Source organism: Hylobates moloch, unplaced genomic scaffold (genome assembly GCF_009828535.3).
Source record: "Hylobates moloch isolate HMO894 unplaced genomic scaffold, HMol_V3 SCAFFOLD_8, whole genome shotgun sequence".
NCBI classification, from domain to species: Eukaryota; Metazoa; Chordata; class Mammalia; order Primates; family Hylobatidae; genus Hylobates; species Hylobates moloch.
The window spans coordinates 70,301,629-70,327,546 of record NW_026652283.1 but is presented as its reverse complement, the minus strand read 5'-3'; the positions used below and the strand labels follow the sequence as shown (position 1 = coordinate 70,327,546).

Sequence of the window (25,918 nt, the reverse complement as noted above, 5' to 3'; positions counted from 1 at the left end):
GAAGCTGACATTAACCACTACACAATATTGGTTCCCAGATGAGTACATGCAAATTGTTCTCTCTCCCTATGGTCTTCCTCTCTCTTTCCAAGATTCTTTATGCTTTTTCTACCATCTGTTTATCCCCACACCCAATGCCAAGTACTTGAATCCATCCTGAAGTGGAATCTTCAAAGGCATCAAGGTTTTAAGCAAATATCTTGGCTTCAGTTTGATGGGTGACATCAGATTGATATTGTGAATCTTCAAGTGAGGCTTTGAAGCCTTAATTTCTTCAAAACATGGTATTTATAAGACCAAAATCCCTTACTCTTGCTAATATTGACTGCCTGTTATTATGCTAAGTATCAATCTTTTTTTTTTTCAATCAACTCTCTGTTTTCACAGAAATGGGCAGAGTACAGAAAAAGGAGTGAGAGGAAAAAAATTTATCCTGCTACAGTATCTGATGGCAAGTTCTTAGGTTGGCATCTTAGCCTTATGATGCTTTAAAAAGTCCAATCTGATATTTCTTATTAAAGTTCCAGTGAAGCCAACTTAAAAAGAGCCTTTATGGTTAATCACTACTCTTACTTATGTAAATAATCAGGACATGATGACAGTAGACTTATTTTGTAAACTAATTATTCTTACTGCAACTATCTTAGGCAGAAGTAGGGGTGGCTGTAGAGAGAAAAGTTATGTTCCAATAGAAAACTATAGTACACCTGTTATTAGACTCTACTCCTGTTTATTGTCTTTGAGGTTTTGCTATCTACCTGTAAACTTTAACTGACCCTGAATTCTTCTAACATTTGGCTAAGACTTTGCAAACCTCTTAAAACTAACATTTCAAATTTTCTTCCACCTTTCTGACATGGAATCCCTAAAAATAAAGACTGCCCCTTTGCTAAAGCCCTGTGAGCTAAAACGGGACTACTGGATATAAACTGCAGATAAATCATCATAACAGCTCATGTATGGACAACCTTCATGCTTGTTGCTGTGGACCACTCAGCTATCACTGGAGGTATTCAAACTACAAAAGATGCTTTAAGGCAAACATTTAGAAACCTTCTTGACTGTCTGCACTCCAAACTAAAAAACTAGGTTATAGTTTATTCTAACTATTAACCTTTTCCTTTTGTTTTCATTAAAAAGCCCTAGGTCATGGGATAATCTACCAATTCAGTTTCTGGATTGTGAAACTTCTTGGGAAAGTTTTAAACAGGAATATGGCAGTGCTCAAGGTACACGACCCCAAAATATGACTGTAGAAGAACAGAATATGCCAACCTAAATCTTTGACATATTATTTTGAATGAGTTATTTTGAGAAACCCCAGACACAGGATTGGCCCTAAAACGTTCCTTTTTTAGAGAGAGAAATTTACATCTGTAAAAGGAATCTTTATTTGTAAGAGTCTTTCTCCCTGCATCAGGAAGAAAAGGACACTAAATCACTAATGACTCTTAAACAAAATGGAAAAGGTATTGACTTAAATTTGCATAATCATCCTTATCTGTTGCAGATGGTGACTATCTGGGGCCAGTGTCAGATGGGTGGTTAAAATAATTTACCAAGACAGTTGGAGGTAAAGAAAGGCAGATTTATTAGAGAAAGTAGGAAAATGCATCCTAAGAAAGCCACAGGCAAATCAGCAAGAGAGGAGCTGACTACAAAGAGACAAAGGCTTGTTGGTGATTTTATAGCATGGTGCTTGTGCTGTGTGGTGCTGAAGAGGGCTTTGTGCAATACAGATAATGCGTCAAGGTTTCAGTGAGCTAACTTGCATTTTTTGATCAGTAAAGAGTCTGGTGATAGCTGGACACACGAAGACTGTGAGTTATTTGTGTAGGAGAGCTATGTTTTCTGGACCATGAAGAAAGGTAGACTTATACCTTATCTGCTTTTTCTTTTTGGTTTCCCTTTGTCCCACCAGCCTGACTCCCTTTTCCTAATTAGGATTCCCCCATTACCTTTGTTTAAGATACTTTTCCTAGCCATCTCCTCTTAGCTGGGTCTTTCCCTACATCCTTCTTTCTTGTTTCAAAAAACAATGGCATTTATCCTAAAGTTTAAACTTTCTTTGAGATTTGCTCCACAGTTGTACTCATTTCTCTGGATCTTCTCCCATGTAACATGTAACACTAAGTATACATTTTAATAAACTTCTACTTGTTAATCTGTCTTTTGTTACAAGGAATTTCAGTTAAGAACTACAGAGTAGAGAGAAAATTAGTTTTCTTCTCTACAAGAACAAGAAACAAAATGAAATATATTCCCAATAGTTTCACAAAACAATTAAATCATAAGTAAATTTATAATAAACAAATTATTTTTGAAGACATTCGTAACAATAAAGGTAATGTATTATCTTTTTAAATTTTTTGAGCTGGGAATTGTTGACTGCCAAGTCATTAGGGAATATCTCCAAGACTAGTTTTGTTTGAAAACTGTTGACTTGTTTCTCTGAAAGAAAAGTACAGCCACTATTGTTTACTATTGATAGGTTTGTAGGACTTTTCATTCTTTAATTTCCTTGTTTGATATAACAAATATTTATTTGAACACTAACAACACACAAGGCAAAATGCAAGGGATGGAGGGAAAACAGGACATAGAAATATGAAATATGTATTTTATATATATATGTGCATATCACTTCATTTGGAGTGATAGGACATATGCATGTATACAAATAAAGATAACTAATGATATAAAACAACAAGTAAAATTCCAAATTACTCATAATTGTGTAGGGGAGAGAAAATTTTCTATCCTCTGAAGGTTCAATAATTGAATCTATGAAATAAACTGACAGTAGACAGGTTAGTAGAAGAAAACCTATTTTAATTACACACAGGAGTCCCACAAAGTAGAGGACTTGAAGAGGGGCCAGATGATTTTTTTATAGCATCCTGAGCTAAAGAAAGGAGTAGGGGTTGGTGGTTTATGGGGGGTGGTGTCTATACAAGTTGCATGGGGGTAAGAGGAGGGAATGCATGGAGAACAAAGGTTGTCTTGTTATACAGATAACATCTCTCACATAACAAAAGTTGTCTCTAAGGATCTCATCGGAAGAAGAGGTGATGGATAGCTTGTGACAAAGTCTTTCTGGAGTGTGGTGTCTCCTGTGAGTTAATCTTCCTTCAATGATGGGATTCCCGGGAGGATACCTATGACAATTGTGTTACTTTTTGAAGGCTCTATCTTCAGCCACTTAAGGGAGTTCAGAGAGAGCCCCTTCTTGTATTTGCTGTTTCGCAAGTGCCCTTAGTTTGAAATAATTAGCATACCAAAATGGTACATTTTGAGGTTTACTGAGCCTCAACAACTGCTACTATGCAGGTTAAGTAGATAATTACCTTGAAGCTGCTGGAAATAAAAAAAAAATCCATGCTTGCCTTTAGAGAACAATCAAATTTCTGTGATAGAAGCACATACATGAGAGGATGGCTATTTGTGTTTCTCACAACCTTGCCTCTTAAATTCAAACACTGTTTCATGGGAATTGTTAAGCCAATAGTATGTTGGGGGCAGGCACTGCAGAGATGAGAAAAGGAGCTGAATAGTATAGACGTGTGAAACATGCAATTTAAGTACACAGTGCAGTTTTACAACTTTATAAGAACAAATTATACTATTATACAGGAGGAGTAAATTTGAGCAACAGTTCAGTGTTTAAAATGTTAGTCTTCTGTCCTTTATTGCTGTATTTTATATATTGAGAGGAAAAGGCTGTGGAGAAGCCAGTTGAGGAATGACAATCTAAGTGCCTATCTTGTACTTGCCTGCCTTTTCCAAATTTGGAGGGCTTCAGCCATACCATAAAAGAGCAACAATGAAAAACTGAGGGAGTCCATTGAAGACAAATGGAGGTAGTCTTTGGCAAGGACTTTTGGTTTTGCCTTCGTTCTGCCATCATAAGCTAAGTATATTGTGAAGGTCCCTTAATGTCTGAATCTGAGCTGCCTCATTTGTGAAATGAAGATAATAATGTCAACACAGGCTTATTATTGTAATAAACAACTGAGAAACAAGTGAAAATGCTTTGAAAAGCGGGAAACACATTATACGTGAAGGTACTGCTGCTTTGTGTTGATGACAATTCGAAAACAAACACTGGGATATTTTCTCATGGAGGGAAACTATCTTTGGGTCACGGAGATAAAACATTCTGAGAAATAATAGTTTAAATTCTCTGTTTTCTAGTAGCCAGTACTACAGTTTCTGAGGAAAAAAATCATTTTGATCAAGTAGATATTATTCTTTCCTGACTGAAAGACAAGAATATACAGTTTTCTTTCACCAATGGTGCCCCCAGTGTTTTGTCACAATTTTTCTCTGCAATTATTCTGAGAATATTTTGGAAAGGTAACAGAAATTAGCCTTTCTAAAATGACTCGTGTGTTTTCTTTTAAAAAGGAGTACACATTACTACAGGGTATTAGGTCCTACTTTCAACTTTATGGCTTTCAATGCTTGCTTCATCTATCATTTACATTTATCATTAACTTTCATGTTTCCTGAGGTAAACAGTGAAATTATCTCTTTTCTAGAGAGGCAGAAAGATGAGCAGAAAAGAGGGGCTCACTCTGATATATCATTCCCGAGGTGTGAATGATGTTAGTGAATCCCATGATGGTCTAAGGCTTGGAGAAAAGATGAGATAGAGGGCAGTGGTCTTGTGATTCTCGCCTCAGTCTCACTGGGACGGGAGAGTGTCCTCTTGTAGGTGGAGGTCACCAAAACAAATGAGACCTAACTTCTAAAGCAGCCTAATCTTCTCATTGTTCCCAGACATTGAGCCCAAGATGTTTCTGTTCTGAATATGATTGATCGTATTTCTATCCTCTATGATTTAGCTTCCATCACTTTCTCCATCTTACTTTAAATTCAAAATATCTTTCAGTGCTCAAGTACTAACCAGGTTATCAAGTCCTAAACCAAATCATTTGATAAAAATGTGTGATATGCCTGACCATTTTGTTCTTCTTTCATGTTGTAGCCTTAATTTTCTAGCAGCTCTTTTAAGACTGAAGGTACTCCAATAGTTAACAAGTGATAGCTGTAATTGGCCTCAAGAGGATTCACGAGTCTCATGGGAGATTCTGCTTGGTGAAGGGGAAGGTCACCTTCATCTAATCTGAAATAAATTTGAGAGTCTCATAAACATGAATCCAGAATATTAATAAAAACAAAGAAAGAAGCACTGCCAAAAATGTTACCCAAGCAAATCTCTCAAGGGCTAGTCTTCTGGGACTGATAAAATCACGTACATTTGCTTAAAGCCTGAAGGAATCCTAGTGTGTCACAGCTGTGCACTTACCAAGCATATTGACTCCGAATACAAAGTATGAGAATAAATCTAAGATACAGCTCATGTTGTGTTGTGCATAGGAATAAGTTTGAAAGCAGGCTACAGGCCTGGTATGGGATGACAAGGGAATGAGTAGTTCTTCAGCTGCAAATCTATTTTAGATACTCAGCAATGAGGTTGAGGAGAAAATATATGAATAAAGGCGGGTACTGGTGATAATTCATTTTTGAAAGAAAAATGCCAAAATAGGGAGGCATTATCTATAAACACATAATTTCAGCAATGGTGGTTATTTTAGCTTTTGACAGGGCACAGGACACTTTGGATAACTGTTCCTCTAGGTGCTATCTCAGAGAACAAATTTATCATCAATCATCGTGGCCTGTTTTAATGGACAAAGACACAACTGAGATAGAGGAAAAAATCAGAATTCTAGAGGAAAAAAATCAGAAACAGGGGCAATTATACAGAATGAGTCTTTTTTTTTTTTTTTTTGAGACAGGGTCTCACTCAGTCACTGAGGCTGGAGTGCAGTGGCACCATCTTAGCTCACAGCAGCTCAGGCCTCTTGGGTTCAAGTGGTCATCCCACTTCAGCTTCCTGAGTATCTGGAACTATGGGTACATGTCACCACACCCAGTTAAGTTTTGTATTTTTTGTAGTGATAGGGTTTCACCATGTTGTCCAGGCTGGTCTCAAACTCCTGAGCTCAACTGATCCTCCCACCTTGGCCTCCAAAAGTGCTGGGATTAAAGGCATAAGACACCACGCCAGGCCCAGAATGAGTCTTTATAAAGAAAAAAAATGAGCCTATTACTGCTCAATTCTCCCCTTCACTCTGGCTTTCACAGGCCATAAGCCTCCGTGCTTTGCTATTCCTTTAAGTACACAGGATCCGTGAGACTCCCTGGTTCACCTGCTGACCTAAATTCTATACTATTTGGTCAGGCTGTAAATAATTAAATAGAAATTCTTGCTTTCACTTCATAATTATCGAAAGATACCCCAGCTTTTCCCAGGGTTCCTGGTTTAACCATGTGATATTTCAATTAGGAAGAAAATCTAGCTTTCTCTAGTATTGAAGAAATCAATTTAAAGTAAGTATTTGGACCAAATTTTCCAAATATTGGCCTTTTAATTTTTCCCGTTTTTTTTTTTTTTTTTTTTTAGTTCAGATAGATATGCTGCTTTTTATTTTAAGTAAAAGATTTTTTCATAAAAAGAAAAATATTTTGAAAAACATTTTTTAAATCTCTTGGGAGCATCTTCACCTGCTACAATAAGATACTCTGAAGACTAGAGGAGAATAAGTAATAAGTAAATAATAACTCATGTGGCAATTAGTATTTAGTGAGCTCCCAATATGTGGCAGGTATACAGTGGTACTTATAACTTCCAAGCATAATGACAGCATTTGTAGTCTTTTGTATTTGCAAGGAAACTGAGTTTCAGATAGGAAATAACTTAAGATCATACAGAAGAAGAATGTGGATTTGAACCCAGAATCTTTTCATACCTAAGCTTCCGATTTTCCCACTTACCTATATTTCCTTTTCACCTAATATGTTTCTTAAGCTATGTGTTAAAAACAACGCTAATAGCTCAAGTTTTTCTCAGAAGTGATTTGTTTGGGATGATTCTTTACACTCTCCCTTGTCGCTACTGGTATGCAGTGTCACCCTGGATCAGAAACCTTCAAGCATCAAATCAAATTCTTTTGCTTATTCAGATTTCTAGCCTTCTTCCCTCCTACCTCTGGCTCCCTTGGTATGGCCCTGCCTTCCCTTTCTAATATTTTCTCCTTTAATTTCCCTTTACCCAATCAAGCCATAGTCAAACCAAATGACTAGCTGTCCTCTCTTCCTCTGTGCTTTCCCATCTCCATGCTTTTACTCAAGCCATTCACTCTACTGGAAATGACCTTACCCCTTCCTCACACCACATTCAGAAGCCTTGATTTTTCTCAGCCCAGCTCAAGTTCTTCTCCTGCTTTTGTGGCTGGAAGTAATTTCCCCCTCCTGCAAACCTTTGTAGCACTCTCTTAGTATATTTCTCATGAACTCATCACTTTTTACTTTGTAATATCATTATTAATATTTGACTCTCATTTGCCCCTCTAGACTGAGTGAAGGATCTATGACTGATTCACTGTTTTGTCTTCCACAGAGCCTAGATTCTATATTGAAGCTAACATAGACGTAAGAATGCTGGATTTTGAAAGAACACATAGTTAAATTTTAATTTCAAATGGAGAACAAATAATTTTTAAGTATATTTGGACATTTTTACATATTCAAATATTATATGAAACATACTTACATTAAAAAATCTTCATTCTTTATGTAAAATTCAAAGTTAATTATGTGTCCCATATTTTATCTAGCAATCCTCCCAACAAACCCTTATCAAGTAGTTTTTAAATAAGTGAATTGCATCTCAGTGGTTCAAATCTGCGACTATGGTATCATTAGCACTGGCTGAAGTAACTTCAAATAGCCGTAAATTAAGATAGCTTTGAAAAGAATCATAGTGGTAATTTGGTCCAATATTCTAGCTTTTGGATTATTTTTTAAAAAAGAGATCTCTCAGAGACTTGCTCCAAATCACACAGCTAACACTCAATTACACACCTCTTTAAAATTGGAACTTAAAAATACAAAGTAGAATCATCAAAACGTCAGAGAGCTACAAGATAACTTCTGTATACTTAAACTGTACTTCTGTATTTGCTCATTCACTCATTTGAGACTGGCATTAGCAGCTCTATCAGTCCTTGTTTTACTGGTATACAATCCGGGGTTCCCAAATCCCAAGCTGCAGACAGGTACCGGTCTGTGGCCTGTTAGGAACCAGGCCACACAGCACGAAGTGAGTGGCGGTAAGTGAGCATTACCACCTGCCTGAGCTCCACCTCCCATGAGATCAGCCACATATTTGATTCTCAAAGGAGTGTGAACCCTATTGCAAACTGCTCATGCGAGGGATCTAGGCTGCACACTACTTATGAGAATCTAATTAATGCCTGATGATCTAAGGTGGAACAGTTTCATCCCGAAACCAATCCCCCCACATATCCAACACCCTTGACACCCAACTCCTGCTCTCCCAACCCATCCCATGGAAAAATTGTCTTCCAAAAATGAGTCTCTGGTGCCAAAAAGGTTGGAGACCTGATGGTCTACATGTCTCTCTATACATTTGTACACATTGTTTCAAACTGTAAAGTCTTAAGAGTCAGTGACTGTCCTGTCTGGTCACTGATTAATCTTGCCTGGTTAATGAAATGTGATTATAAAAGGACGCCCAAGATATATTCATAGAACCAGGGAAGACATAAGTAAAATGATCTAGGTCAGAATTTTTATTTCCTGCACTTCTGGCAGCAATTTTCTTCCCTAAATCGCTGGTACTTCTGAGGATACTCAGGGGCTCCTGCCTGTCAGGCTTCTTTCCTTGCAAGGCCTTCTCTCTCTGGCACTTCTTCCTTTCATCAGAACTTTCCTGTCCTGCTCTTATCTGCTAACCAGGTAGAAAAACAGCTCGAGAAACTAATCTGAGCAAAGGTGTTAAAGGCTGACATGGATTTAATAGGTTTAACATGCATCTCCTACAAGAAGCGGTCAAATGTCATACTTTCTGTGAAGACTACTCATTTCCAAGGAGGCTAACTGCTTCCTCCTGGGAGCTATCACCACAATTCTATCTACCTTCTAGTATAGTACTTCTCTGGCTGAAGTTTAATTCGCTGTATATTAATATGCACACACAATGTCTTCTTCATATTTATACTGCCAGCACCTACTATAGCATCTACTTCATAATAGGCAATCAATATATATTTGTTAAATAAGTGTTTTGTTAACTTGATTTAAACAGGTGATCCCTAGATGTTTAATAGTCAATACAATGATTCTTCAATGACTACCAGGGCCACACATTGGGAATAATCAGTAAAGAAGCTTTTAAGGTCTTGGTCTAACAAGTAGTCTTCAATTATGTGTAGCATTTCAGTAATAGCATTATTATTGGTTCAAGAGTGTTTATAAGACAGAGCGTTATAAAACTTGAACTACTTGGTTTCTTCTAATTATTGTCTCCAACCATGCTATCTTAAACTTTTCTCTCTCTTTTCTTTAATGCCATCCTGGCCAGACCATATAACTTTCTGGTTACTTATAATAATTAAAATATAGATTTGTCTAGTTTAAAACAGAAGGGGAGAAGGTAAAGTATGGCATGCTCTTTCACTCCTTCCTTCCCTCTTTCTAGGTCTGTTTCTCTGAAGTTAGGGGCAGGAAGCAGGAACAGAAAAATCATAGGTCATCTTACAAAACCATCCATATACTGGACTGAGATGCAAGGCTTTTCTCAAATGATCCTGGTTTGGAATTTTGGAATGGCTGTGTGCTGTCCTGGTGGCTTCTGTTGGTTTGGTGGTCTCTGTAAGGACAGAGTACTCACTTTCAGAAGTGTCTAGTTGTCCTAAAGCTACTAGCTCTCCATCCTTGCTGCAATCTTTTTTTCTGTGTGGGGGTTCCCTCTCTTTGCCCTGTGGCTGTATGAGCTGCTCTAGAGATTCCACACCCCATCCCAACCACTGTATCTTTTCACACAGAGCTTCAGAAACTATTGGTTCTCTTTCAGGTAGTCATTACTTTGGTGGCTTGCAGCCCTACACGCTACACTAGTAAGCTTTCTGCCTGCAGAACATCTAAATGATTAATAAGTACTTTCCCCCATGTTTGCAAACACACTCTTCCCCCAAATTCCTTGACAAGCTCTCCTAAGGATTCTCTCTTCATGCTCCACTGTACTCCAATGGGAGCTCTACAGTGGGCCTGCAGGTTCTACAGATCAGAAAGGAACAAGAAGACAGACTCTCCCTTTTGTTGGCATCTCTATCTACTATGATTCTCTTGTAGCACATTCCCCTCACTTGACTATCCTCTTAGCCAACTGTTCTTAAGTAGGGTCACTAGTCCTCAGCTGGTCAGCTTGGAGTACTGCTACAAAACTGTGCTCCAGGGTGCACCTTCTGCTGCTGGTATATAGCTACCTTCAGATCTGCTATGGACTCTATAACACAGATTATTAAAAGTTGGCTATACATCTGTTTCTTATTTTTTTAATCTTTTTTATGACTATACATCTTAAAACAGTTTCACCATTAGAAAACTATCATGTTATCTGAAAACTTGGGGCTTGGGCACATTTTAATCATTTCTAAACTGCTATTCCATTATTCTTATTTCAATTTTATCTTGTATATTCACTACATGCACAGTTTAGAATTCACAAACACTGTCAGTCCTGGGTAAATGAGGATAATCTTCTATGTGCTGTTGACTGAAACCTTACCTTCCTCTGTGAGAGACCCGAAGTGTCACCAATTCAATTAACTTTCTACTTTTTCCCTCTGAAGATATCCAGACAGTGCTTCTTAAGTGCTCTTTTTCTAAGAAAAATAAAATGAATCACATTTACTCAGCATGTTGCACTCAAAGAGCATTGGTAATATAAAAATAAGTAATTAGTACTCAGTTTTCAAAGGACGTAAAAATCCAGGAATTGCATTTTGTTCTGAGGCAAGCTGGTATATTTGTCCTGGTTTGAGCCATCGGGCTATTTATATAGATCCTTCCCAGGAAGGCCTCTGGCTCATGATGCTGTGAGCCCTGTTTTATGGGTTGAATTGTGTCCTCCAAAAGAGATATGTTGAAATCCTAATCCCAAATACTTCAGAATGTGACCTTATCTGTAAATAGGGTCTTTGTAGAGGGAATCAAGTTAAACTGAGGTCATTAGGTTGAGCTTACTCTAATATAATATGATCAATGTCCTTATTTAAAAAAGGAAATTTGGACATACAAATACACACAAGAATGCCATGTGAAGATAAAGGATATTGGGGTGATACATCTACAAGCCAAGGAATGCCAAAGATTGCCAGCAAACCACCAGAAGCCAGGGAGAGGCGTGGAACAGATTCATCCTCACAGCCCTCAGAAGGCATCAACCTTGCTGATATATTGATCTAGTACTTTCTAGGCTCCAGGACTGTGAGACAATGAATTTCTGTCATTTAAGCTACCTAGTTGGTGGTACTTGTTATGGCAGCCCTAGCAAACTGATGCATTATACCTTACTTCTAATCTCCTAATTTCTGAATTATATATATTCTGAATATATAAAAAGGGCTCACCTCCCACTTGGGAACAACTCCTATAGGAGGTGAGGGCTGAAACAGAGGGAAGAGCTACTGAGATTCTGATATGGGATGAGGTTCCTCAAAGCATGGTTTTCCTGCCCTTAGATGTCTGGCTGCTATCTCTCTCTACCACATCCCTTTTCTAAGTCAAAGAGATGACAATGTCAAGTAAAAATTGATTCTAGTAGATCCTCTACTTATTTTCTTCTCTGAAATGAAATAATTTTCTTCCACATAAATCTAGGGGTCTACATTGGCAAGTGGTAAAATAGTTGGAGAACTTAACAATATCTTCTCAATTTTATGTGTGACATGAAAATGAGAACTTTTTTTTTTAACAGAAAGGAAATATCAAATCATGTAGAAAAAGTCCCTCATTTTACTAAGTAGGAAATCAATACCCAAACGATTTCTAGTCCATTAATCCTTCCACTGGGTCCCATGCCGGTTAAGGATGGGAGACACAGAAGCCTGGAGACTGTATTTCTGCAACTTAATGGCAAGTGAGATAACTTTGGCTTTAAGAGTAATCATAATTAAAAAAAGGAGCTTTAGTAACACATGATTGGTTCAGTGATGAGATCTGCGGCCAAAAGCAATGTCTAGTACGTGAATCAGAAATTCTTGATACTACTCATCACTGAAGTACAACGGAATTTCAAAGGAAAGAAAAGAAGTAAATTAATATTTATTGACCACCTTCATTGTAACACTACTTTAGATCCATTATCTGATTTAAACTTCACCACAGCAGCCTTATTAGTAACCATATTTTATAGAAGAATAAATTGAGACTTAAAGATGTTTAGAAACCTTATCCAGAAAACAATGAGCAGTAACTGGCAGAAATGAGATAGAAACTTACATCTGTATCAGCCTGCTAGGATAGCAGTTGTTCTTAACTCCATGAACCATCTGCAGCCTAATCACTTGCAGAACTACTTTAAAGTGTGAGTTTAAAGTTCCTAAACCCAGAGATTCTGATTCAGTTGGTCTGTGGGTGGGGTCCAAAAATTTGAGTTTCAAACAAGTTCAGCATCACATTTAATTTTTACACGTCAGCAGTGTGCTACATTTAAAAAAGTTATTCTGTGAAAATGATTCTCAAGTGATTCTTAATCTTTTACATATTAGTTCAGATTAGTCACTGTACCATAGAAACCGTGCCATTCTAAAATAGAATGAAAATAACCCCTCCCCATTTCAGTGTTTACAAGCATATTGTGTGACACAATAAGTATTTAATAAGTTCCAACTATGAGATTATTTGAATAAGTATAAGGAAAAGTTAGACATTGACACAGGATGGACAATGTTGTACTTTGACAAATAAAAACATTTAAAAATTATCATCTATTATAATCATCTAGAAAAAGAGATAACTCGACACAAAAAATATAGGAAAGGCATAATATTAAGCTGTTTTATAAACCAAATAAATTTAGTTTTATAAAAAACTTACTTCACTGTCCTTATTTTTCTCATTTAAATTAACAAAACTTCATCAGGAACCAAAGCAGGTCAATGGATTGAGCCATGCCAATAGTTCACTGTCATGAGAATAAAAAGTCCAAAGAAGACTCAGTCTTTGACTTTAAAGGTATTGCAATTTAATTAAGATAATCAAATTTACCTGCATGAAATGACTCAAAACCAATATAAAATAGTATATAATTATGTAGAGGCATACCTCAGAGATATTGCAGGTTCAGTTCCACACCACTGCAATAAAGTGTGTATCACAATAAAGGGAATGACACAAATTTTTTGGTTTCTCAGTGCATATAAAGAGTTATGTTTACACTATAGTCTGTTAAATGTGCAATAATATTATGTCTAAAAATATACGAATCCTAAGTTAAAAATACTTTATTGCTAAAAAATGCTAATGCTCATATGAGTCTTTAGTGAGTCATCATCTTTTTGCTTATAGAGGGTCTTGCCTTGGTATTGATGACTACTGACTGATCAGGGTGGCGACTGATAGGCTGGGTGCAGTGGCTCATGCCTGTGATCCCAGCACTTTGGGAGGCTGAGGCAGGAGGATCACTTGAGCTGGGGAGATAGACGTTACAGTGAGCTATGGTAGTGCCACTGCACTCCCACTTGGGTGACAGAAAAAAAAGGGGGGATGGTGGTTGCTGAAGGTTTAGGTGGCTGCAGCAATTTCTTAAAATAAGACAACAAATGAAGTTGGCCACATCAGTTGGCTTTTCCTTCATGAAAGATTTCTCTGTAGAAAAATGTGATGGTGTTTGATAGCATTGTACCCATAGAACTTCTAACAAAATTGTAGTCAGTACTCTCAAACCCTGCCATTGCTTTATCAACAAAGTTTTGTAATATTCTAAATCCTTTGCTGTCATTTCAACAATATTTAGAGAATCTTTACCAGCATAGATTCCATCTAAGGAAACTTTTTTTTTCTTATCCACAAGAAACAACTCCTCATCCATTCAAGTTTTATTATAATATTGCAGCAATTTAGTCACATCTTCAGGTGCCACTTCTAATTCTAGTTCTCTTGCTATTTCCATCACATCTTCAGGTACTTCCTCCACTAAAGTCATGAAGTCATTCATAAGGCCTGAAATTAACTTCTTCCAAATTCCTATTATAATAAATTGACATTTTGACCTCCTCCCATGAATCACAAATGATCTTAATGGCATCTAGAATGGTGAATCCTTTCCAGAAGGTTTTCAGTTTACTTTGCCATATCTATAAGAGGAATCACTGAAGCAGGTCCAGCCTTATGAAATATATTTCTCAAATAATAAGATTTGAAGTTTGAAATTATTCCTTGATCCATGGGCTGCAGAATAGATGTTGTATTGGCAGGCAAGAAGCAATATTAATCTCCTTGTAAATCTCAATCAGGGCTCTTGGATGACTAGGAACATTATTAATGAGCAGTAATATGAAATAAATCTTTTTTTTCCGGTCTCAACAGAGTCTCAATAGGGAGCTTAAAATATTCAGTAAACCATGCTTTAAATAGATGTGCTGTCATCCAGGATTTGTTTTTCTATTGACAGAGTAGAGGCAGAATAGATTCAGCATAATTCTCAAGGGCTGTAGAATTTTCAGAATGGTCAGTGAGCACTGGCCTCAACTTAAAGTCACCAGTTGCATTATCCCCTAACACGAGTCACTCTGTCCTTTGAAGCTTTGCAGCCAGGCATTGACTTCTCTTCTCTAGCTATGAAAGTCCTTAGATGGGCCAGGCGCAGTGGCTCACGCCTGTAATCCCAGCACTTTGGGAGGCCAAGGCGGGCGGATCACGAGGTCAGGAGATTGAGACCACGGTGAAACCCCGTCTCTACTAAAAAATACAAAAAATTAGCCAGCCGCAGTGGTGGGTGCCTGTAGTCCCAGCTATTCGGGAGGCTGAGGCAGGAGAATGGCATGAACCCAGGAGGTGGAGCTTGCAGTGAGCAGAGATCACGCCACTACACTCCAGCCTGGGCGACAGAGCGAGACTCCGTCTCAAAAAAAAAAAAAAAAAAAAAAAAAGAAAGTCCTTAGATGACATCCTCTTTCAAAAGAAGGTGTTTTGTCTACATTGAAAATCTGTTGTTTAGGGAAGTCACTTTCATCATCTTAGCAAGATTTTCTGCATAATCTGTTGCAGCTTCTACCTTAGTACTTGCTGCTTCACTTTATACTTTGTATTAGTCCATTTTCATACTCCTATAAAGAACTGCCTGAGACTGGGTAATTTATAAAGAAAGAGGTTTAACTGACTTACAGTTCAGCTTGGCTGAAGAGGCCTCAGGAAACTTATAATCATGGCGGAAGGCAGAGGGGGAAGCAAGGCACCTTCTTCACCAGGCAGCAGGAAAGAGAAATGCCGAGTAGAGGGGGAAGAGCCCCTTATAAAACCGTCAGATCTCATGACAACTCACTATCACAAGAACAGAATGGGGGAAATCACCCCATAATCCAATTACCTCCACCTGATCTCTCCCTTGACACGTGGGGATTATGAGGATTATAATTCAAGATGAGATTTGTGTGGAGACACAAAGCCTAACCATAACACTTTTATGTTATAAAGATGGCTTCTTTCATTAAGCCTCATAAACCAACCTCTGCTAGCTTCAAACTTTTCTTCTTCCTGTCTCTCAGCCTTCATATAATTAAAGAGAGCTAGTGCCTTGCTCTGGATTAGGCTTTGGTTTAAGAAAATGTTGTGGCTGATTTGATCTATCCAGACCACTCAAACTTTCTCCACATCAGCAATATGGCTGTTCTGCTTTCTTGTCATTTGTGTGTTCACTGGACAAGCACTTTTAATTTCCTTCAAGAACTTTTCCTTTGCATTCACACATTGGCTGTCTGGCACAAGAGGCCTAGCTTTTGGCCTATCTTAGCTTTTGATATGCTTTTCTCACTAAGTTTAATCATTTCTACTTTTTATTTTAAGTGAGACATTTGACTCTTTCTTTCACTTGAAGGCTTGGAGGACATTATGTGGTTATTAACTGGCCTAATTCAAATATTGCTGTGTCTCAGGAAATAGAGGCCCAAGGAGAGGGAGAGAATGGGAAAATGGCTGGTCAATGAAGCAGTTAGAACACACTCAATATTTACTTATTAAATTTGTTCTCTTATATGGGTGTGGTTCTTGGTGCCCCAAAACAATTATAATAGTAACATCAAAGATTACTGATTGCAGATCACCATAATAGATATATAATTAAAAAGTTTAAAATATTGAGAGAATTACCAAAATGTGACAAAGACACAAATTGAGCACATGCCACTGTTAACAACGGCACTGACAGACTTGCTCAATGCAGGGTTGCCACATACCTTTAATTTGTCAAAAATGCAATATCTGCAAAGCATAATAAAGTGAAGTGCAATAAAACAAGATATGCTTATATATAATTGATATGGTTTGGCTTTGTGTCCCCACCCAAATCTCATCTTGAACTGTAATCCCCTGTAATACCCAGGTGTTGAGGGAGGGACCTGGTGGGAGGTGACTGGATCATGGGGGTGGTTTCCCCCATGCTGTTCTCATGATAGTGAGTTCTCACGAGATCTGATGGTTTTATAAGGGGCTCTTCCCCCTTGGCTTCCTTCACTTGCTCTCTCACCTGCTGCCATGTAAGACATGCCTGCTTCCTCTTCCACCATGATTGTAAGTTTCCAGAAGCCTTCCCAGCCACGCTGAACTGTGAGTCAACTAAACCGCTTTTCTTTATAAATTACTCAGTCTTGGGCAGTTCTTTATAGCAGTGTGAGGACGGACTAATACAATAATTATGTGGGACAGATAGTAGTTATATGTAATAGGAGACTAAATAAAAGAATGATCTGTATGAAGTGAAGTGGAACTAAAGGATTGGTGAAAGAAGTGGTAGCTGAACTAAATTTGGCTAGGTTGAAAAGAGGGCAAAGGGAATCCTAAATGGAAAAGGAGCAAGGCGCACAGGGTAGAAGTAAGCTACTGAAAACGACAGTGATATGAACCAGGATTGTTTAAGGAAACTAGCCTGATTAAAGCAGAGAATACATTTTAAACAGTACTGGATGATTACGTTAGATAAAAAAGGTAGATTGTGATGATGTGAAAAATAGATTACTAGACAGGAATCTGGACCCCAGCAGATGTAAGAGCATTATAGTTTCTTACACAGGGAAGAATCCAAAGTGAAAACATTATTTTGTACTGGTAAGTAATCTGTCCTAACTTTTGGTTGTGAAAACACAGGGTCTGACAAGTGCAAGTTTTCAATGAATACTGGTTGATGGCATGATGGCTATTGTATTTGTAATTCACACAAAATCTCTGCAATACCTGCCAAGTCTGATTTATCTTGAGATTAGAATCTTAGTTTAAACTTCTACTTTCTACTTAGCTAACCACCTGCATGGTTTACCATTCTACTTTCTGTCTTTCAACCTAAAATAAAAATATAACAGGGTGAAATAAAATGTACTAATTTCCCATATAATGTTACACCTGAGCTGTGGTAAGGGGATAAACAGTGACTTCAGATAAATAGTTCAATATCAATTGGGGTAGAAATGTTTCTTAACACAATATAGTCTGGTTTATTCTAAAGAAATAATGTCAAAATTATGTTATTATAAATTCCTCATGTAGAAAAATAGTTATTTTCTTTAAAAAATTAATCCTCAGGGTAGAATAAATGGTTAAATGTGTTTTGTTTTAGTTAATACTAACTCTAGGAGAAAGTCTTCAGAAAAGCCCTAGCCAATGAACAGAACCAGAGGCAACTAGCAATCAACAAATCACTAAGCTGTGAAATATTTAACACAGTGGAAGAAAACTGAGAGAGAACTTTATTCTCTCTTTGGAGTGATAGGAGATTCTAGGAAAGAAAGGGATGGGAGAGACCCTAGAGGCTTCCAGATGAATGAAAAAGAGTCAGGAATGAGACAATACATATGTAGGACATCTCTGAAGGCCTAGAAGGTCTGTGTGAAACTGCCAATCCACCCAAAGGCTTATGGAGGGAGAGAGACACATAATCCCTTTAACAACAAAGCATAGCAAAGAAATTCAAAGTATCCAATCAACTAAATCCTTCCCCACAGAACTGAGGAACCCTTCATAGGTCTATGTATTTTGTGTTGTACTGTAGGGAAGTGGTAGAATAGTAGGTATCTAAGGATACAATCCTTTCTAGAAGGATTCAGGGATAAAATCTGTAGAACATAAAAAGGGTCTGCTGCACAGGTTACAAAAATTAACACTGCCTCCACCAGTGTAAGGGTTTGAGATGAGGAAGCACAGTAGAAGAGCTAGGGACAGAGCTTCTAACATTAATTACTTGGGTTCAACTTTTGTCTTCCTGGTTTCCTAGATATATGACCTTGAGCTAGTTGTTCCAGTTTTCTTAAAGTAAATAAGATATGTGTGTGTGGGTGTGTGTGTGTGTATTTATAAATGGAATAGGAAGAGAAACTACTTCATGCAGTTGTTGTGATAATTAAATGAGGTAATACATGGAGAAGACCTGGCATCTGGTACATCTTCTGCAAATATGCACTATCATTATTATAAAATATTGTATAAAGGTGTATAAATGGAAATTATCTTAATGGATTGTCCTAGGAACAACATTCAGGTATTAATTTTGAATATATATGGTCAACCTGTGTTTACTAGGTTGAATTTGCTTAATAAAGAGTAAAGAAAAACTGGCAGTCAATTTTTCCAAAGACTAAAGATGAAATGAGATAATATTACTTGGTACTTATATAGAAATGCATAGACTTAGACCCCTTTTTGAGAAAACAGGATTAGAAAAAGATATAGAGAACTTAGAAGTGATTTTCTCCTAAGGGTCCATATTAGGAAATTTACTCTAGACAATATAAATCACTATCATAAAGAATTCATGAGAATGATAACATGGCACCAGAACTGTGACAAAACACCAATGAAACAAAACAACAACAACAAAAAACCTACTTATCCCCAAATTTTTCTGATTTATGATACTTATTATGGGTTTCATTTTTTAAGAATTCTGCTGTGGCATGAATGTTTGTGTCTCCCCAAAATTCATATTTTGAGATTCCAACTCCCAAGGTGATATTAGGAGGTGGGGCCTCTGAGAAATGATTAATTCATGACAGGGGAGCCTTCATGAATAGGACTAGTGCCCTTAAAAAAGAGGTCCAACAAAGCTCATTCATGCCTTCCCTTATGCGAGGGCACAGCTAGAAGATGCCATGTATGAACCAGAAAGCGAGCCCTTACCAGACATCAAAGCTGCCAGAGCCTTGATCTTTCCAGCCTCCAGAACTGTAAGAAATACATTTCTGTTGCTTATAAGGTACCCAGTTTGTGCTAGCTTGTTACAGCAGCCTGAACGAACTAAGACACCCTTCTAAAATGTGTTATAACTAATTTAAAAATTAGAGTACAATCACTGCTTGGGTGACAGGTGCACTAAAATCTCAGAAATCACTAATAAAGTATTCAATCATGTAACCAAAAACGACCTATGCCCCAAAAACTATTCAAATATAATTAGAATACATTAAGATCAGTATTTTTCCTGAGAATCTCATTAACTCATTTGAAATAACTGAAAAATAGCACTGGATATTGTAATACTAATATTGAAAATATACAGAATATAAAAATTGAAGTTAGGCTGGGTATGTTGGCTCATTCCTGTAATTCCAGCACTTTGGGAGGCCAAGACAGGAGGACTGCCCGAGGCCAGGAGTTGGAGATCAGCCTGGCCAACATAGTGAGACCCCATCTCTACAAAAGAAAATTGAATTTTAAAAAGTCACATTGAACAAAAAATTTTAAGAATATCTAATTTGTTTCAGCTGACAATTCCTAAGTTTCTCTATACTAACTATATTAAAATAATAGAGCTTGCTGTGAAAGTTTGGGAAATGATACTATAGAGGTTAGAGTTTAATGTAACAACTTTTTGCTTCCTTGGATCTTGTTTAGAGCTCATCACAAATTAGCAAAGAATAGGTACTTTAAGGCCGGGCGCGGTGGCTCACGCTTGTAATCCTAGCACTTTGGGAGGCCAAGGCGGGCGGATCACGAGGTCAGGCGATCGAGACCACGGTGAAACCCCGTCTCTACTAAAAATACAAAAAATTAGCCGGGCGTGGTGGCGGGCGCCTGTAGTCCCAGCTACTCGGAGAGGCTGAGGCAGGAGAATGGCGTGAACCTGGGAGGCAGAGCTTGCAGTGAGCCGAGACTGCGCCACTGCACTCCAGCCTGGGCGACAGAGCAAGACTCCGTCTCAAAAAAAAAAAAAAAAAAAAAAAAAAAAAATAGGTACTTTATAGTTCCAAACTAAGAATTCCATGTGAGTCCTTAACAAAGATACTGTATTGCAAACGTACAGCTCAGTTCTCAAATCCACTAATAACGATGAACACAGCTGAGAAGTCAAGTGGATTAACAGGCTTGTAATGATGAAAGGGTAATAAAAAGCAGATAGCTATTTTGAATTCAATGCTATTTTTCTTCTTAACCCTGGGCTCGAAACATGTATTCTAATGCCAATAAATTTAGAATCTAATTTTTTTCATCCAGAACATTGTGTTCAATGTTTATCACTCTAATTTACTTTTATGAATCAAAATGAAATAAAACTTTCAAAATATGTAAGGTTAACACTAATGCAACAGCGCCACCCAGTGAATATGCTGTATATTCAAAAGTGTTACTAGAATTTACCATTTTCTTTAAATACTAGTGTACTTTAAAAATAGCTATGGCCTCAACCATTTATATAAAATTATACACTACAATACTAACTCAAAAGTATATAAAAGCATTATGCATTTTTACTTACCCATTTATAACTACAGTTAAGATGTGCTTTCTGATATTTGTGATTAAAGGGTTTTGCATATTAAATGCTACCTATGTCAGCAAGCTAGAAATGTTGGCTGATAGGAGACACATATCATTATTTCCTTTCATATGAAATGTTAGGCAGGTATAAAACAATGACACTTGTTTGCTTTTGTAGATTTTGTATATATCTCATAATACAGTACATAGTTTCAAAGATTTTCTGTCTCATGCCCTTAATATAAAATGTGTTCATAGTTTCACTTCATCTTGGTATTACTATTCATAATTCATATAAGTGAATTGAAATGATGGCATCAATAATACAACCATAGAATTTGTAAACCAATCAATAATGTAATGTGGTGCTTGAGCACAGGAGTTTGAGGCTGCAGTAAGCTATGATGACACCAGCCTGGGCAACAGAGTGAGACCCTGTCTCAAAAAAAAAAGCTAATATGATATAGTATCAGATAGCATTTTAATATTCCACTCTATAGTGACTAGAACATAGCTGGAGTATTGCTTTTGGTATTAAGTCCACAAAAATCTAATAGAACACTTTTTATGTCATCTTTTTATTTCTCAGGAAATAGAAATACATTGGAGGAAAAGGCAAAAAGAACTAAAATATATTCAACAAAAAGAAAATTTCTTTTTCATTCTGACCTGCTAGTTTCCCTCCTCAGAGGCTACTACTATTACTTTGTTAGATGCATCATGTCTCAAAAGGAGTTCAGTTCAACAACACTAATTGGGTGTGCAGTTTGTACTAGGCATGGTGTTAGGTGTTAGAACATCAAAGGTCATTAAGAACCAGCCCTGTGTAATAGTGGAGACAGGCACAAAACAGATCATTTCAATATAACATAAACTTTTATTTTTTTTAAGTATGCAAAGAATCCATCTCAGACCTCTCTTTTTGAGTTTCAGAATCATTCATCCAATTGCCGTGTATCTGGACATTGTCATGTGTATGTTTCACAGGCATGTTGAGCTAGACATGTTTAAAACTGAATCACCAGTTAAAGTGAGTCTGTGTTACCTAAATCAGAGACTGGCATCCCATTTATCTGGGTACTCAAGCCAGAAAATTTCATTCATACTTATCAAGCATCTCAGCGTATAAAGATCTGTGCTAAGCTGTGGATACATGACAGCAAATAGGGTAGTCCCTGTCTTCACTAAAGCTTGTTTAAGAAACTACCTTTGATTTCTCCCACTTCTGCCCTCACAATTAGGTCACCAAGTTTTGCCACTTCTACTTCCTAAAATTCTTCTGAGATCTATTTCTATCCATACTGGCAATGCCCCAGTATAAACTGCCATCTTTCTTTCCCTGGATTACTATAATTATCTCCTAACTGGTTTCCTTCTTGCTGGTATTGCTGCCCTTTGAGTTCTTTTTCTCAGAGTAGCAATTCATCATCTAAATACTAAACTAATCATGTTGAAACCATTCAAAGTTACTATTAGCCTTAAGAAGGAGTCCAAACTTTGTGACATCATTACTAATGTTCTTCATGATCTGGTCCCTGTTTACCTCTCCACCCCTATCTAGAATCTCTCAGTTCCTAGACTGTGTTCTTCTTCATAAACATTGTTAGCCTCTATCTAGAATACTTGTCTTTTACCCTTTCAATTCCTAGCTATTCTCAAGCATAGAGCCAATAAGACTGAACTGCCTTTTTTGTTTTTCTTTTTTCCTTATGAGAATGTAAACTCTGTCAGGAAATTATTAGATTGGTTATTGCCATATTTGCTTGTTCATTATTATATTTCTAGTATCTAGCTCAGTGTCTGGCACAAAACAAGGGTTCAATGAATATTTTCTGAATGAATCCACAAATGTCAAGAAAGCAGAGAGAAAAGTCAACTAACTCAGACTATGGAATAAGGAAAGGCTTCTTGGAAGAGCCCTAAAAAATTAGTAAGGATAAGGAAGAGTCAGCCAAAGAAAATAAAGACAGTCCAGACAAAGTCAACAAGAATGCAAAAGGTCTCAGGTGTAAAGCAGCCTCATGAATGCGAAGTGGGTAGGATGGGAGATGGTACTGGAAAGGGAAACAAGACTGGGAAGGAAAACAGTGGCAAGATAATGAAGACCCTAGCACACCAGACCATGGAATTGGACTATCTTGAAGGTGACTGCAGAGGAAGATTAGAAATTTAAGGAGACAAGTGAAATAGATTTACATCTGAGACTGGTCATTCTGGCTGCTACTTACAAGACGGATTTGGTGGTGTAGGTGGAGGTGGTAGTAGTTACAGCTGAAAGCAGTGAGATGAGATAGAATTGGGAGTACAAATGAAAGCAAAGGACAAATTAGAGTTTAAAGGGCTCGTGAGCCTCCCAAAAGTCTGAACTTCAAGGAAGAGGTCAAGAATAGCAGTAGTTTTAGAATCCACGAACAAATAGGTTAAAACAATGAGTGGAGAGTGCTCACAGGGAAGATACAGACAGAAAACAACTCAAGGTTGGAACTTTGGGAAATACCATTTAATGGGTAGGCAGAGAAAAAAACACCCCCAAGAAGCATGAGACAGGTAGAAAAAGATGGGAGAAATGCAAAACGAGTTTCAAGGAGGGTTTGATCAATGACACCAAATGCAGAAGAGAGGTCTAGAACAAGAAACAGTAGTCATACATTGGTGGAGGAAGTACATTTCATTTTCTGAGACAGACCAGTAAGACAGGTGGATATATGTGGCATTGACAGAAGTGGAGAGGGAGGAAGTTATATATAGTATGATGGCTTTAATTTTCTCAATTAACTGGGAAAAAAGTACTGGGATTGTGTGTGGCCCCTACAGAATCTCTATTCATAAGAATGGGTGCCTGATGGCAAGTGGAGTGTAGGACCCAGTCTTAGTATTTCACCTATAGCTACCACATTAGACCAAGTGAATCAACTTTTTGTCCCCATTGATCTGTTAAACAAAGTAGAAATAACAATTTGGAAACCCTGTCACTTAAAAAAAGAGATTTGTTTAAAGCACTAGCTATCACAGCATCACCACTTGCATTAAAGATAAAGTCCTAGCTGCAAGCTGCCATGGTCTCTTTGGAACACCCCTATCTTGTCACTCAAAGGTCCACTCAGTCCTGATAGGTCTGTCATCCAGAATTTAAAGTGCAGTCTAGAAAAGAAACATGAAATTAAAATTAGAAAGGCAATAGACACAACAAATTGCAGATGCATATGAATACGTTATGTGCTTGAAACACACTTTAAGACCACTCTGGTCATTTTCTATTAAAGAGAGGAATTTAGGTTGGGAAGAGGAATGAAGAAAGGGTAAAGTTTGTGAGAAATCACTGAAAGTTACAGGACAGGGAAATTACTGATGATAAATTAAAGGATTGTCAGGAATCAGGGAAAGAGCTGAAGATGGAGACTGACAATCTGTCATGTCACTTTGTGTCATTTTCTCCAGTGTTTCCAGCTAAGGATTTATAGACAAGATTCGGGGATAAGATTTTGACAGGCACCTGGGTCAGAGGCATCAGACACAGGAAGTTTGGATGCTGATAAACCATGCAGTCTAGGCTGTGAAGGGAGGTATTAGCAGGAGGGCTCACAGGGAAAATGAAATAGTAGGGCAAATGTAGCACATGTGAGGGTATAAAATTATGATTCACAATCAGAAAGAATACTAAAGTTTTCTGCAATAGTCTGTGTTTTTATGGGTGATAACAAAACTCTTAGATTAATGTCTAGGGTGAGAATTCTGATGTTCCACCTTCTACCTTACACTGACCAGTATCAGGCAACTAAAAGTTTTAAAAAGTCAGATTTAACCTTCTAATTAAGGTAATTTGAATAAACACTCATTTTTTAAATAAATAATTACTTCTAATATAACTCAATTTATCACATCAATAGTAATACTAACCCCAAAATAAACAATATTTATTGTCAATACAACAAAATGGTTGTCTTGCTCTTTTCTTCCTTTGCCTCATTTTTCTCTTTCTCCATGGTCCATTCTAATCTTGGCTTTCACATAAATGGCTTGTTTTTTTTTTTCTAGATTCTCAACAACAATTTAGACATCTGTTGAGCACTTGCCACTTGCAAGGTATTTTCCTAGGGACTATGTATAAATAATAATAGTCAAAATAACAGCTAATACTTTTCAAGTACTCACAATTTTGCCAGGCACTTAATTAAGCACTCTACAGGAATTAGTTCACGTAATCTTCATGATACCCTATAAAGCAGATAGAACTGTCACCCTATTTTAAAGATGCAGAAACGAGCTCAGTTAGGTTAAATAGCTCGCCTAAGTCCACCTAGGTAGTAAATGGTGTAATCAGGGATTTCAATCCAACTCCCTTTGACCGTAGAGATGTGCTCTCAGTCACTACGCTATGGTTCCCTTCCCTGCCTCTAAGGACATATGATTTGGTGGAAGTTATGCATGTATCAGTAATCAATTTGATTTGGCAAGTGTCAATGAGACAGGTCTCTTTTTTCTGCTTTCCTCACTGACTCTAATATTTTTTTAAAATCTATTTTCTTAACTTCCTTTTGAGTCTTACTAGATTTCGACTTTGAGACTTACATCAGTAAATAGACATTGAAAGGAAAGACAAAAGCCCTGAACTAATGATATGAAATGTATTTTTATTTAGAATTGGTATAGACTTCACTATCAATAGGTTTAGTCCTTCAGGACAGGACAAAACACCGGAATTTTTGTCTACATTCAATACAACCTTTCTAGCACTATTTTCACATAATTCAGTTCAGGCTCCCCATCCAACACACGACTGTCACCAGATGATGCTCTACTCTGTGACCAGATATAAGTCCTATTACGTCTTCTCGTGTCCCAAACCTCAATAAAACTTAATGGCTTTCTCCCCTGACAACTAGGCCTTCCATGGCTTCCTAACTTGTATTAAATGCAGTGTTTCCACTCTTGCCAAAACAAACAAACAAAATACCACGTAAAAAAATACAGATTTCAGGGCCCCTTATCTGAAGAATGCAACTCACTCAGGAATGTGCAAGTTTGGGGAACAGTTCAGTGGTGGAAAGCACCTGGTGTGCCTGGCTCCTGCTGAGGGCTGATC

The 25,918-nt window shown here is 37.4% G+C and overlaps 1 protein-coding gene across 3 annotated transcripts in view; it reads right to left on the bottom strand.

The window, feature by feature from the left end:
* RGS5 (regulator of G protein signaling 5) overlaps positions 1-25,918 on the bottom strand; it is a 187,747-nt gene that overhangs the window by 161,244 nt on the left and 585 nt on the right. Inside the window, exons 1-3 of one of the 3 annotated variants that reach the window (XM_058442541.1) lie at positions 12,376-12,496; positions 10,661-10,757; positions 9,632-9,742 (exon numbers count right to left, since the gene is read on the bottom strand). In XM_058442541.1, coding sequence (XP_058298524.1) covers positions 9,632-9,639 — 8 coding nt within the window. In that variant the 5' untranslated portion in view covers positions 9,640-9,742; positions 10,661-10,757; positions 12,376-12,496. Of the gene's footprint in view, positions 1-9,631; positions 9,743-10,660; positions 10,758-12,375; positions 12,497-25,918 lie in introns of those variants that run through there. The other 2 variants (XM_058442539.1, XM_058442542.1) reach the window with 2 other exon arrangements.